Source organism: Mytilus trossulus, chromosome 3, assembly GCF_036588685.1.
Source record: "Mytilus trossulus isolate FHL-02 chromosome 3, PNRI_Mtr1.1.1.hap1, whole genome shotgun sequence".
NCBI classification, from domain to species: Eukaryota; Metazoa; Mollusca; class Bivalvia; order Mytilida; family Mytilidae; genus Mytilus; species Mytilus trossulus.
In genome coordinates, this window is record NC_086375.1 from 46,753,122 (window position 1) to 46,769,380 (window position 16,259).

A 16,259-nucleotide genomic window follows, 5' to 3' on the forward strand; every position below is an offset into this window, starting at 1 on the left:
CAAAGTATTATCTACAAATAAGTCAACATGACTGAAATGGTCAGTTGACCCGTTTAGGAGTTATTGCCCTTTATAGTAAATTTTTAACCATTTTTTCGTAAATCTTAGTTATCTTTACAAAAATCTTCTCCTCTGAAACTACTGGGCCAAATTAATCCAAACTTGGCAACAATCATCTTTGGGGTATCTAGTGTAAAAAATGTGTGGCGTGACCAGGTCAACCAACCAAGATGGCCACAAAGGCTAAAAATAGAACATAGGGGTAAAATGCAGTTTTTGGCTTATAACTCAAAACCAAAGCATTTAGAGCAATCTGACTTGGGGTGAATTTGTTTATCAGATCAATATCTATCTGCCCTGTAATTGGAAGATGAATCTGACAACCTGTTGTTGGGTTGCTGCCCGTGAATCGGTAATTTTAAGGAAATTTTGCTGTTTTTGGTTATTATCTTGAATATTATTATAGATAAAGATAAACTGTAAACAGCAATAATGTTCAGCGAAGTAGGATCTATAAATAAGTCAACATGACCGAAATGGTCAATTGACCCCCTAAGGAGTTATTGTCCTTTATAGTCAATTTTTAACAATTTTCATAAAATTTGTAAATTTTTAATTAACATTTCCACTGATACTACTGGGCCAATTTCATTATAGATAGAGATAATTGTAAGCAGCAAGACTGTTTAGTAAAGTAAGATTTAAAAACACATCACCATCAACAAAACACAATTTTGTCATGAATTCATCTGCTTCCTTTGTTTAATATTCACATATACCAAGGTGAGCGACACAGGCTCTTTAGAGCCTCTAGTTTTAAATTGGGTTGTTAAAATTTTTAAATATATTCTGTTATAGAGTTACCGAATGAGACAATGTTCTGAGATTATTTTGACATTTAATCAACTTAATTTTCTTTTTTCCAGGACTCCCTTACATTGTGCAGCTTCATGTAACAATTTACCGATGGTCAAATTCTTGGTAGAACATGGAGCCTGTATTTTCGCCACAACAATCAGTGACCAGGAGACGGCAGCTGAGAAATGTGAAGAAGAAGAGGAAGGATTTGATAACTGTTCTGATTATCTTTATAGTATGTATTCACTAAGTATAGGGGGCTTACATTTCATGAGTACAAAAATTTGTATGAGGAAAGGGAAGGATGGTGATAAAGTTCTTCTTACAATAGCTTCTTGGCAATTTGTTTTTCTCAAGGTTATGAAATGTTTACAATAAATAGATTTTGAATGAGATTTTTCAAGATCACAATATACTCAAAACAACTACTTCGAAATCAAATTATAATGTTAAACATGGAGACAGATGGAGAGACCTTGACAGAAGTATACATGTTTTCTGTTAATATTATCCTGTTTTATAGTGATTCATCTATAACAATACATTGAAACAGATACAGTGAACTATTGCATTGAATAAAGCATAGAAGAGTTTTTGGACACATAATATATTCCAAAAAATACATGAAGATATTTTGTCTAGGTCTGTTTTGTCATTTATTTAAAATATGCACACTTTTTTTTGAATAAAACAGTTAAGATATAAAGATATTTGCCTGATTAGTATACTAGAGTTATTTCCCCTTCCTAATTGAATATTTATTGTTATTGCAGGTATACAAGAAAAACTGGGTATCTTAAATAACGGTGCAGTGTATGCTGTGTTCGACTATGATGGCCTAAATTCAGATGAACTTAGCTTTACTATTGGAGATGAAATAACAGTCCTTAAAAAGGGAGATGAACATGAAAAGGAATGGTGGTGGTCCAAAATCTCAAAAACGGAAGGATATATACCCAGGAATTTAGTAGGGGTAGGTACCATTCAGTTTCATAACTATGCAAGGAAGAAAAAAATATTTATTATTACAATCTGGGGCCCTGAATGAGCTACATGACATGTTTATACACAAAATAATACATTGTTATTTGTGACAGAAACATATTTTTTTTACATTGAAATGAAATAGGATTTTCTCTTAAATAATTTTCTCAAGTATTGATGAAAAAGTCTGTTTGACAGTCATACAAAAAAGCCAAAAAAACAATTGGATAAAGCTGATAGAATGAAATAAGCATAATTATAAATAAATTCTCATTTCATTTTGCTTATTGAATGTTTTTTTTTTATTTTCAGTTATACCCAAGAGTATTACCAGACCAGTCCTCTTCAGATAGCTGATAAGATTTGTAGAATTTATCAGACAGACAAAAGTGCTATTCAATAGGGCCTTATCAGATTTATAACGGTGCTCCAGAGACTTAGTAGATCTGATTTCCATGTGAGAGAGTGTATTTATTGACGAGAGACAGTGAAGAATGGATGTTGAAAATATTGTGCAATAACGATCAAATTTGTATACACAGGCATTGTAAAATAGATTTTTATATATCATTGTTTTATATTCTTTACATTATGTTTGTATCATTTTGTATGTCAAATCATTTCTTGAGTGAAACATTAATCATTTATTCATTGTTCCTTAATAGATTGGTTTCTTCTGACAAAATTTGAACAAGAGTTATTTCCCTTTTGTCTAAGGTCTAAGGGCACAAATTCTTTTTTAAATCAGACAAATTCTACTTGTTATACTGACCGCAAGACTTTGAAAAAATTATTTTCTGAACCACTTTAATTTCTTTTATCCTTATAATTTCTTTTATCCTTATAATTTCTTTAGGCCTTGCTTGATTTATAATTATGATCTTTTATTAGACTTTGTTAAACCTCATGTTCTCATTGGTTAGTCAAATATGAAAATGAACTATTTACCCATAAAAATTGGTGAAAAGGGAAGTAACTCAAAATCAAATTAAGTCATATTGAAACCTTTCGATAGTTGTACTTAAATATAACAAAACATATAGGTTACAACTGTCACATCTTAAGATATCTTGGATCTTCTATACTGTAACACTGTGCATTTTAGTATACACAACTTTTAAGTGTGTTTAGAGTTTTTAAATACTGTAAATTATCATTATCATTGCATATCAAGGTTGAATTTTGTTGAGAAAAATTAAGAAAACTTTAAATGCAATAACTTAATGAAAAAATATGTTGACTCATTTAGTGTATCAATACAATAACAGAAACATGGTATCAATTCAAGTTAAGTAAATCCTCTGTGTTGACTTTTAAAGTTGCAGCAGTAGTAATAATGTTTTCTTTGAACTAATCTATTTGGTTTTTGAGGGGTTATTGTAATATGTTTGAAATTGTGAAATATCATAATCTTTAAAAAAAAAACTAATCTGATTGTTAAATTCATAGATTATAAAACTGTGAAAAAATATTCTTTTTTGACTGACAAAACTGCATAAATTGGATATTGAGTAAATTAATACTTTTATAGATTTTATTCCTAATATTTTATGCAGCGATATGTGTAATAAGAAAAGTTATCAAGAAATATCTACATTACTATTTATTTTATAGAAAATAGCAGTAAATATGTCATGTTAATTCACAGAGGTTGAACATACTTTTTATAAAATAGATTGTATTTTGGAACATATAGTATCCATTTTAACAGGATAGGTGTGATAGGTAACCAAGATATCTATATCATGTACATATATCATTATCATACTCAGGGTTATCAATGTAACCAAAGGATCATCATATTGTCTATGCAATAGAAGTTAGGTTGTTATTGATTGTCAGAAAAGTGCCAGATTTTTATTGGTCAGAATAGATTTATGAAAATATTTTTTATCTTGTGTTTTTCTTAGTTTAATATATAAAAAAGAAGATGTGGTAAAATTGCCAATGAGACAACTATCCACAAAAGACCAAAATGACACAAACATTAACAATTATAAACCTATTTATTTATAGTGGATTGGGAAACAAATTATTACAACTTATTTCAATCGCTTTTCTTTTTGCGGGTGCGAGTGCTGATTTGTAGTGGCATTAGCCTGCAATTTTTGTCAAGCCTGCAACTTTTGTTGCAGAAAGCTCGACATAGGGATAGTGATCCGGCGGCGGTGGCTATGGCGGGGGCGGCAGCTATGGTGGCGGCGGCGGCGGTGTTAGCTCACTTCTTAAAAGCTTTATATTTTAGAAGGTAGAAGACCTGGATGATTCATACTTTGTATATAGATGCCTCATGTTATGAACTTTCAGTCAGTCACATGTCAAATGTCCTTGACCTCATTTTCATGGTTCAGTGACTACTTGAAAAAAAAGTTAAGATTTTTTGTAATGTTAAATTCTCTCTTATTATAAGTAATTGGATAACTATATTTGGTATGTGCTTACCTTGCAAGGTCCTCATGCCTGTCAGACCGTTTTCACTTGACCTCAACCTCATTTCATGGATCAGTGAACAAGGTTAAGTTTTGGTGGTCAAGTTCATATCTCAGATACTATAAGCAATAGGTCTAGTATATTCGGTGTATGGAAGGACTGTAAGGTGTACATGTCCAACTGGCAGGTGTCATCTGACCTTGACCTCATTTTCATGGTTCAGTGGTTATAGTTAAATTTTTGTGTTTTGGTCTGTTTTTCTTATACTCTATGCAATAGGTCTACTATAATTGGTGTATGGAATGATTGCAAGGTGTACATGTCTAGCTGACAGGTGTCATCTGACCTTGACCTCATTTTCATGGTTCAGTGGTCAAAGTTAAGTTTTTTAGTTTTGGTCTATTTTTCTAATACTTTATGCAGTAGGTCAACTTTGTTGGGTGTATGGAAATATTTTATGATCTATATGTCGGTTACGCAGGTTTTATTTGACCTTGACCTCATTTTTACGGTCCATTGCTAAGTTTTAAGTGTTTGTGTTTTGGTCTGTTTTTCTTTATTTATAAGCAATAAGTCAACTATATTTGTTATATTGAAGAATTGTTAGCTGTACATGTCTGCCTGGCATGGTTCATCTGACCTTGACCTCATTTTCATGGTTCATTGATCAACTTTTCATTTTCTTGGTTAATGTTGAGTTTATGTGACAGTTGTAATAAATCTTTATATTTAGGTCTATCAAGGTAGTATCAAGGATCAGTAAAGAAGGCGAGACATTTCAGTGTGTGCACTCTTGTTTAAAATCTATATGGTTGTTTTGTATGTGCTTGTGTTTAAATTTCATTTGGAGGCAAATTTCCTATGTTCAAGAAGATTACCAAGTATTTTTTAATGAAAAACGATTCAACAAGGAGCATAAAAAAATGATCTAAAGTTTACAATATTGCAATAACTTCAAAGATATTTGAAAGAAAAACAGAAATGAGACGTCCTTCTCATATCAATCTGATTATTGTGATAGACCTCAATGAAGAGCAATGTAAGAGAGACAGGGAATTTGAGATTACTTGAATGGTGAAATAGTTTTGTCATTTGGTCAGGTTATTCATAAAAACCCAATATTACAAAGAATGAGCATGTAATGTTTACTTCATACTAGTTATATTTCCAGGAAAGGGGAATAACTCATACAAATTTTACTGCAAAATTCATGCTTTCAAATTGATGTTTACATATTTGACCCATATGAATATCTGATTAATAGCACACTCAAACACATTCGAATTACAAAATGGACATGCTTTGCTGACACTTTCACATTTACATGCTCAATGAACCATTAAATCTGGATCTTATAGATATAAGAAGATGGGGTATGAGTGCCAATGAGACAACTCGCCATCCAAGTCACAGTTTGTAAAAGTAAATCATTTTTGGTCAAAGTATAGTCTTAACATGGACCCTTAACTCACACCAAACAGCAAGCTATAAAGGGTCACAAAAAGGACAGAAAATCCAAGGATCTAATCTATATATAAAAAAAAATAACAGAAACACTTATGAACCACATCAACCATTATTTGGTATATATTGTTGAGCCTGCAACTTTTGTTGCAGAAAGCTCAACATAGGGATAGTGATCCAGCGGAGGTGTTAGCTAACTTCTTAAAAGCTTTATATTTTAGAAGGTAAAAGACCTAGATGCTTCATACTTTGTATATAGATGCCTCATGTTACGAACTTTCCGTTAGTCACATGTCCAATGTCCTTGACCTCATTTTCATGGTTCAGTGACTACTTGAAAAAAAAATTAAAAAATTGTAATGTTAAATTCTCTCTTATTATAAGTAATTGGATAACTATATTTGGTATGTGCGTACCTTGCAAGGTTCTCATGCCCGTCAGACAGTTTCACTTGACCTCGACCTCATTTCATGGATCAGTGAACAAGGTTAAGTTTTGGTGGTCAAGTCCATATCTCAGATACTATAAGCAATAGGTCTACTTTATTTGGTGTATGAAATGATTGTAAAGTGTACATGTCTAGCTGACAGGTGTCATCTCATTTTGACCTCATTTTCATGGTTCAGTGGTCAAAGTTAAGTTTTTGAGTTTTGGTCTATTTTTCTAATACTTTATGCATTAGGTCAACTATATTAAGTGTATGGAAATATTTTATGATCTATATGTTTGTTACACAGGTTTTATTTGACCTTGACCTCATTTTCACGGTCCATTGCTAAGTGTTAAGTGTTTGTGTTTTGGTCTGTTTTTCTTAATTTTATAAGCAATAAGTCAACTATATTTGTTGTATTGAAGAATTGTTAGCTGTACATGTCTGCCTGGCATGGTTCATCTGACCTTGACCTCCTTTTTCTGGTTCATTGATCAATGTTTGGTTTTCTTGGTTAATGTTGAGTTTATGTGACAGTTTTAATAAAGCTTTATATTTAGGTCTATCAACATAATATCAATGATTAGTCAAGAAGGCGAGAAATTTCAGTGTGTGCACTCTTGTTTTAAAATGTACATGTGTACCAGTATTTCTATTTGAATTGAACACAACTTCATCATAATGTTCCATAAAAGACATATTGGCATATGTGTACCCAAGTTTCTAGATGATCTGCCAACTTCATGGTGAATAACCTTGACCCAAAACTTTCACCTGCAAAGGGATTGGTTGATGAAAGAAGGCACAATAGGAAAGCTAAATGATCTTTTTTTAAAAGGACTTAACAGTTAGTTATGACTAATTAATCTTACCTGAAACCCAGGTTAGGGGAGGTTGGGCGCTTTCAAACATGTTTTACCCTGCCACATTCTGTATGAGCCTGTTCCAAAAAGGGAGCCTTCAATTCAGTGGTTGTCATTTGCTACTGTGTATCATATTTATTTTGGGTTCTTTATTTTGTACATGAATTAGGTTGTAAGTTTACTCGTTTGAATTGTTTTCATTCATGATTCCTGGGCCTTTTGTACCTGACTATGCAATATGGGTTTTGCTTATTGTTGAAGGCTGTTCAGTGACTAATAGTTGTTAATTTCTGTGTCAATTTATCTCTGGTGGAGAGTTGCCCCATTGGCAATCATAAACATCTTATATTCATATTGGTAGTATTCTTATCTTAACATTTAAAACGATATGTGTCAATGGTACTAATATATGTCCGAGGGATCCACAAAATCCACAATAATCACACCTTCTTACACTTATATCATGAACTTAGAAAAATGCATTGAACTATTAAAGATGACACAGGAATCAAAAATATAGCAACTGGAAAGACATGACTTGAAAACTACCGTATAAATCGTTAAATAAGCCGCAGGTTTTTTTCTCTGTCTTTGTCCCTGCGTGTTATACTCGGGTGCGTGTTATGTATGTATTATTTTCTGTTTTCAGGACGACGGTGAAAAAAAATTATCTGGATTTGTTTTCTGGAGACAGTCAGATTGTCAAGTGCTTGCAGTGACTTGATAAATTGTTAATGTGGCATATTTTGTTATGAATAAATAAATATATTTACTAAATCGTTTGTTTTTATTTTATTCAATCATTGTTGGTTTACAGGAAGTCGATAACCATGTGTTAGTGTTCATTTCGTAAACAAAGAAAGATAACTGTGTCCATACAGGATATTAATTGTGTATTTATCATAAATATGCAGTTGTTAGTTGAATGATTTAATGTGTTTTAATATAAAATTTTCTAATGAAATAATTAAGAAAGTGATTGTGTGTCTTGCCAATATTACAAGTTTCTTTAAATGACGATGGTGAAGCATGTGCTTAAATCGACACTTTAAAGTGCTTCATAAACAAAGAGAGATAATCGTGTTTGAAAAGAGGTACCAAACAGGATAAAATACTGAGGAGTAACTGTTTGTCGTTTCAAAACGAAATATCTTTACGAAATATTATTGGATGTTTAACTAAAAAAAAAAGAATACTAATTTTTATAATTTAATCTGTTAAAACATTTATTTATTGCCGTCTTATTTTAATTCCCCTTGTCATTGCTCATAACACTTTCATTTAAAAATAGACAATGACTTGCAAAACGTAAATTGTTTTGTTTGTGGTATTCATCCAAATTAAAATTGAAAAATGTTTGTTACTTTCAGAACTTCAACTTTTATTTTATAGACAACAATAAAATTCTTAAGATTGATTTAATTAAAAAAAAAATCTGACTTTTGGGTGAACAGTTTTCACACGTGGGTACAGGTAAGTAGGTCATAATCAAGGTAAACAATGGCAGTTTTATGGCTTGGGTGACCTTTCATGCATACATTTTTAAGATTAATTTAAATCCTTAATGCCAATTCAAACAATAAACAAGCAATCAATACCATACTAATTTTAATCAAAACAACAAGGTTCAATGGACACCCAAGCTGTCAACACATGGCCATTGTTGACAAAAAACATCAAACGAAACTGGCATAATTAAAACAATGAGAAAAGTATAATTATTTTATTAATATTTTTTATTTTAATATGACACAAATAAATACATTCAAAAATACTCTCAACTTTCTCACCAATCTGAAAATAGAAATGAAACAAATTACGGTGTGAGTTACAAAAGGAGAAAATATTCATGACACTATCAGGTCAGTAGAATAAATATACGTTTTCTTCAGTGTGCGCTTAATATTCAGGTGCGTTTTATGTAAGGACAAAAACAATCTTCCCCCCTAAAAACGGCCGTGCGGCTTATAAAACGATGCGCTTTAAATTCGAAAATATACGGTACATGTACTGAAGTATGCCAGCAATTACCAAAAAATAAGCTTCAATTACCCAATCTGAATATCTTATCTAAATTTGAAAGGAAATACCTGCCATAGTAAGCTATTTATACTTGACTAAGTAGTTCATGTTTGATGTTCAGATATGGCCCTCGTTAGAAATGATGATAATTATGATGCCTATCGAAGATCTTTACATCATAGTCCTCAAAACTTTTTTTCTGGGTCAAAATAATGTCTATTTATATAACTTACTATAACAAGTACTCAGGGGCGGATTTAGGCGGGGGCGTGGCGGGCGTGCGCCCCCCCTAAAATTTGCAAAGCATGGGTTGACTTCAACATATTTAAGTATCAGAAGAGACCATTCAATCTTTTTTAACAATCAAAGTATATATAAAACCGTCAGTTTCACAGAATCAACGTGATTACTAATCAATTGACCTACGCTTTATCAAAGTTATATCAATAATTTGAAAGGAGTGTGTCAAACGCGGAGCTGCGTTTGATGACAGATATAATAGGTTTTTAGCTGTTAAAGTAAAAACAGCTATAACATTGTGTTTGCGGTTTTTATAATCAATTTGTTTGATAATCGAAGTTCCAAAACATCCCTAGATCACTTTCACAATTTCATCATGACACGGTCCAGAAAACAGTCGGCAGGTGAGATTCTTTTATAATATCCGTAATGAAAGATAGAAATACTGTTTTAAGCGAAAGGTTAGTTTATTAATTTGTATCTCTGTGTCTATATTTATTTCTCCCTTGCAACCTAAATATTTAGCCGAATTCTGTACCGTATTACCGTATGCTTGGGATCCCAAGTAAATAAAGATATCTACGTAAATGCATCTCATTCTGATTTTAGTTGTTTGTGGCGAACACAGTGAAGTCTGGCACGACCTCCGAAAATCAAAAAAGTAAAAAACAGATAGTATGAAAGGACAATTAAAAATCGCTGGTAAAAGTAGAACTTTTCGTTTGAAAAATATATTGGTTAGGTGAGCAATTGTGATCTGTCTCGTCTCACTTTGCGTCCGTCTGTCCGCCCGTCTATCTGTAGGTTGTTGTCAGGTGTGGATTTAGGCTGTTTCAGCTTTAAACTTGAATTCCTCGCTTATTTTAACACACAATAGTTCGAGCTATCTACATTTCACCCCTGAAGAAGAATATTTCAATAATTTTACCTAAAAAAAACCTCCAAAAATTTTTCGCCTCGCTCCGCTCGGCGATAATTAAAATTTGCGCCCCCCCCTAACTGAAAATCCTGGATCCGCCCCTGGTACTCTGACCTTGTTTCTATGTAATGTTCACTTTGAGTTGTGTATCGAATGGGCAGAAGATTTTGAAAATGGACCAGTACAATTGACGGTGTCAACTTATTTCATACAAAGGTAAATGCATTTCAACTCATGCCTGTAAATATTTAAAATCAATTCATGGTCAAAAACTTTCTACATAGAAAACTATCTCTGAAATAAATGAAATTGATAATTTTCAGTAGGGATATGCAGGAACCTCTAAATTTTCAATGACCAAAAATTTAAATTGAGGTATCGGGTGCAATATATGTCTGTTTTATGCAGATTTTGTAACATTATAAACCTGTATTATTCAGGTAAATACCTCCATATATACACAACAAACACAATTTTCTATGTTTTTATTGTTAAAAGGCACAAGCATCATAAATAACAAACTCTTCATTATAGAATACATGTATAGCATAAATAAAGTTTTAAAAAAACAATTCATAAAGAGTATTAAATACTGTAAAAAAAAATGCAAGTAGATGTATATTAGATATGTGGTGTTAGATGCAAAATTTTGGAAACCTCAAATTTAAGATTTCCACGAAAATTTCACTAAAGTATTGGGTGAACTACATATTTTATGCAGATTTTGTAAAACATGAAGAAAAATTATAAATTTTCACTCTTTCTTTTGTAAAAGGTAAAGGCATCATAAAACAAACATTCATAAAAAATACATATATCAAAAGTAACAATTTAAAAAAATTCAACAAGAAAATAAAGAAATAGTACATTGTAAATATCACAGATATATTGAGTTTTATGTATAAAAATATATGTTTTTCATATGCATTTCCCCAGGAACATATATATTAGTTAGATATACTGTTCCCAGATTTCCCTGCTTTATATCATGACAAAGTAAGCAAAAACTAACGATCCAGCAGTGAAAAATTGAAGATATATAAAAAATAATAAAAGTTAAAAAATATATAAAGTAAAACAATGTATTCCCATTCCTTATTACTGATACATTGTAACAGAAAACTGATCTACTTTGAAACATCATAACCAATTTCTTTCAGAAAAGAAGTTATACATAAAAAGGATAACTGGAATTTTCAAAAATATTGAACAGTACAACCACAAGGGGAGGCTCTTTCTACATAAAGGTATACATGGGTCACTTTTTGAAATGTCCAATAAAATATATATCGACGTGATGTATTTCACAGAGGTAATAAAACAATGGCTGGAACTATATGTCAATGGGTAAATTGTTCTTCTTCAGTTAAGAAGTCTATAACAATTGTGCTCTGAACATTTTGTTGAATACTATAAATGATACCATGTGACTGACATCTAACTAAATGTCATGATAGACAAGAAAATATACAAATGGTTTGTGATTTTTTTAATGAAATATAAAAATGAATAGGGATTTTTGCATAATTCAATTTATGATTAGGATTAATTTTAACCCTAGCTGGATGTTTGTACCCTGATTTGTATATCAAGGCACCAAAAATAACTTACTCCCTCTAGAAAAAGAAAACATACAAACTGAGATGAACAACAACAAATATCATAAAGTTTAGATACCCTGACAAAGTGTACATTTGATTGTACATTTGTATGACAATAAAAAAGTCCAACTTTGAGCATTAACTTGTACATGATCTTTATTCATTGTCAACAATACTGTTAATTTGCCGTTTCATTATCAAAAGCATTCTTGGTAAAATTTTCAAAAGCATACACCAAAACATTTTAATTGGTTTAAAACATGATAAACAAAAGAGAAATTCAACCAATGCCGTAATGTTATTTTCATTTTGGTGTACGTACAATGAGATTACCCATAGTCCTCTAGATTCTGAAAAGGCAAATTGCTATGTGTAAAACATCTAACAAGATTATGTGTAGATAAATATGAACACTACCAGATTCACTGTTCTAATACCACATGAAACGTTGACCAGGATATGCATGGATCGATTCTTGTCATTACTCTATCTATGATATGGTATTATATTCTTATGATCTGTCCTTCACAATGCTAATTCGTCTTTTTAATTTTATGATCTCCACTGTTGATACATGAAAAATCTATAGATTCCTGAATTTTTTTCAACCATAACTTCATATTATCCTGTAAAAAATGTTCATTTTAAAACTCTTTTGTCAGATTTTGAATGACACTTTAATAACTGTTAAAAATTATTACATTAAATTATCATAAGTTATAGTAAGCATTGTCAATTCTTATTACGTCCAATGATGTTCAAACAGTATAGATTACAGAGGTGGACCCAGCTGTTGATAAAAGGGGAAGTTCCCAACCCTGGATAAAAGTTTTTTTAATTATATGTCCCCATTCAAATGCATTGATCATCATATTAAAAGGGGTGTCCAACCCTTGGAACCCCCAAGAAGTTGTCATTGTGGCTGTATATGATTTTTTTTTCTTTTATCATTGTTAGTTTTCTTACAGTTTGAATTGTTTTACATTTGTCAGTTCAAGATCTTTTATAGCTTTCTTTTCAGTATGGGTTTGAGGTCATACAGTGACCTCTTGTGGTTAACCTCTATGTCATTTGGTCTCTGGTGGAGATTTATTCCATTAGCAAATAATAACTTATCTTTTCATTTTTAAAGTCATATGAAATGAGTGATTAGTGTAAATTAATGTTTCTCTAATTTTTATGCTATTTACTCATTTCCTGACTGGTGTGAGAAAAATATTTCTTATCTCTAGTGAAAAATTTGTTCTCAGCAAATGATTGGTCAAAATTTTCTTTGTTTCTTCCGAATTTTCCTATTGTGACGTCATGAAAAAAGGCGACCATGCCTGATGACACTGCATAAAAAGTACACAACTTTCTACAAATCTTTGAAAAAGGAGGATAAAAATCTTTAGAGAAACAGATTTCACCACTATAACTCGTGTATTATGATATTTCTCCATTCTCCACAGTTAAATTTTAACTATTTAAAAAGCTTGGCAAAGCCTCACGCTTTAAATATCAAAATTTAACTGTCTTGAGTGGAGAAATATTGTAACACACTTGTTGCAGTTGTGGAATCTATATTTATCTACTTCTTAAACCAATGCATGTACATATCATAAACTTACTCTTCTGTGTACGATTTTATCATTTCATACAAACATATCATAAAATGGTCAATTTTTTTTCTCTCTGTCTGTTATGATGTGAAAATATGGCAGCTCATTAATTATCATGTTTTGAAGCCTTAGTTTACCAATTATCACCTTATAGTAAACAATCAACAAAGAAGCCTGGGTATTGAGAACATGCATAACATGTACAATCAGATAATAGTTTATTTCAGTGGCAGATCCATGCGTATTGTGAACACCAGATTTTTATGATATGGGTTACACTAAGGTTACTTGCATAAGTAAAATTTGTCAGCAAATTGCTTCCTGGAAATGAGCAATTAAAAAAAGGAAACTTCTTCTAAATGTGGACAAATTAAAGAATTTTCTTTAGAAAAAAAGGATATGTACATAATTTTTACAATGGAAACTATGCATTTTGTTATAAAAAATTTTGTAAGGGTTCATTGAAAAATGCAGAACCCAGTGTCTTGCCTACTTTTTCTGTAACTCACAGGCTCAACAAAAATGAGGAAAACAATCAATAAAAACATTCCTCTTGATACTATCTTTTGATTGTAAGATATTGTCAGGATAGTTTATGAATCGAATAAATGCTTTAAAAACTTTAACTGCAGACTGTATGTAATGTTATCTTGAAGATAAACTAAGTCCATTCATTAGTAAAATACAGATACACAGGTACCAAATATTAGCAAAATTTCCTTTCTAGATACTAGCTTTTGATCATAAATAAGCTTCTGTTTATTTAATTTGAGGTTTCATATGACTTTAAAAAAAAATAAGACCATAAAGTCTGTTCCAGGATTTTAAAAGAATGAATGGAGAGTGGGAAAAAAACACCAAGTCTATGAACTCATAAGAATTATAACTATTTGATGAATAAACAAACCAGACTATGCGTCCTAAACAAGAACACGCCACCATTTTCCAGTATAATTCTGAACACATATTTTTTCTTTTTATAATTATCTACATGATGTACATAAGCATTTTTCAATGATATAACTGGATGATGAGGTAACTGCAGTTTTTCATATATTCCCAAGTCCTACAAAACATAAATACATAACACAATTATAGAATATATGTATCCACTACAACGCATGAAGAAAATTCATTTGGCAAGAATTTTTACTGTTACTGTGGATTCATATTATTTTCGTTGGATACCAATTTTCGTGGATTTCGTTGATACAGTTGAACCACCAAATTAGTTATTCATTGAATAACAAGTTTTTAATAGGTTTGTATGCAGACTTTGGCAAAACCACAAAATCAAATATCCACATAAGTTTTCTTTAATCCTCTAATCCACAAAAATCAGTACCCACAACAATAAATGAATCAACAGTTATTTTTCATGAAGTACCACCATAACAACCTTCATGTAAGAGCACTGTTCTTGTTTTCTTATCCTATTTTTGAAAAATTTGTATAATTATTATAGATTATAGTTGATTATCTCTGGCGTTTTGCATTTATGCCGATCTGCATTTCATTTGCGCCGATTTTTTCTTTCATTTGCACTGATTTTTTACTGGTAAATTACTGGTAAATCGGAAGGTCAGTGTCATTTATATTCCTATTGGAATTTTGAAAACAAAGGTAAATTACAGGTAAATACAGTTTAATAGATATAAGAAGATGTGGTATGAGTACCAATGAGACAACTCTTCATCCCGGTCTTTGAAGCCCTACTAGATACATCTCCATAATTTTTTCTTAACCATACCCATAGTTTTTTAGCCTTGGTTTTTTGGTCAACTGGCACATGGTTATGTTCCTTCTGTGTTTTGACAATAGTCTTCCCATCAAAATCCTTTGGGACTCTGGCTTAACACAATTTGATGGTACATCGATAAGAATTAGATACATGTATGTTATTTTTCAGGACACTGACCTTCCGATATATGTATGGCTTCGATATAGAATTGACTCCTCGGCTTATTTAAGAGTACACTATGTCCATCGAACAATATGAATCAAAATAAACTTTAAAATTTTATTCTTTTATAAGTTGTCTCATTGACACTCATACCACATCTTCATATATCTATTAAACATAAATGAACAACGTTTATAACCAGTTTTAACAATATACCTTCAAGGTTTAACCAATATACCTTCAAAGTATAGTACATGTAAAAGTATTAACTTACTTGTCAGTCCAAATAGGAGAAATTATAAAATCGGCGCAAATGAAACTAGAGGCTCTAAAGAGCCTGTGTCGCTCACCTTGGTCTATGTGCATATTAAACAAAGGACACAAATGGATTCATGACAAAATTGTATTTTGGTGATGGTGATGTGTTTGAAGTTCTTACTTTACTGAACGATTTTGCTTCTTACAATTATATCTATCATGAACTTTGCCCATTAGTAACAGAGAACTATATTTGGTAAAAATTTACATAAATTTACCAAATTAATGAAAATTGTTAAAAATTGACTATAAAGGGCAATAACTCCTTAAGGGGTCAATTGACCATTTAGGTCATGTTGACTTATTTGTAGATCTTACTTTGCTGAACATTATTGCTGTTTACAGTTTATAATAGTATTCAAGATAACCAAAAACGACAAAATTTCTTTAAAAATTACCAATTGGAGGGCAGCAACCCAACAACCAGTTGTCCAATTCATCTGAAAAATTCAGGGCAGATAGATATTGACTTGATTAACAATTTAACTTCTTGTCAGATTTGCTCTAGATGCTTTGGTTTCATAGTTATAAGCAAAAAACTGCATTTTACCCCTATGTTCTATTTTTAGCCGTGGCGGCCATCTTGGTTGAATGGCCAGGTCATCGGACACATTTTTCAAACTAGA

At 31.4% G+C, this 16,259-nt stretch overlaps 2 protein-coding genes across 14 annotated transcripts in view; one reads left to right on the forward strand and one right to left on the reverse strand.

Moving 5' to 3' along the window:
- The window catches only part of LOC134711646 (apoptosis-stimulating of p53 protein 1-like), a 64,700-nt gene extending 62,021 nt beyond the window's left edge, over window positions 1–2,679 (forward strand). For all 11 annotated transcript variants that reach the window (XM_063572399.1, XM_063572398.1, XM_063572402.1 and 8 more), the window contains 3 exons: window positions 927–1,093; window positions 1,632–1,831; window positions 2,155–2,679. In XM_063572399.1, the coding sequence (XP_063428469.1) occupies window positions 927–1,093; window positions 1,632–1,831; window positions 2,155–2,199 (412 nt within the window). In that variant the 3' untranslated portion in view covers window positions 2,200–2,679. The remainder of the gene's footprint in view (window positions 1–926; window positions 1,094–1,631; window positions 1,832–2,154) is intronic.
- Window positions 2,680–10,678: 7,999 nt separating this feature from the next.
- The window catches only part of LOC134711636 (uncharacterized), a 41,904-nt gene continuing 36,323 nt past the window's right edge, over window positions 10,679–16,259 (reverse strand). For all 3 annotated transcript variants that reach the window (XM_063572375.1, XM_063572373.1, XM_063572374.1), the window contains 2 exons: window positions 14,320–14,478; window positions 10,679–12,437 (listed from right to left, as the gene is read on the reverse strand). In XM_063572375.1, the coding sequence (XP_063428445.1) occupies window positions 12,345–12,437; window positions 14,320–14,478 (252 nt within the window). In that variant the 3' untranslated portion in view covers window positions 10,679–12,344. The remainder of the gene's footprint in view (window positions 12,438–14,319; window positions 14,479–16,259) is intronic.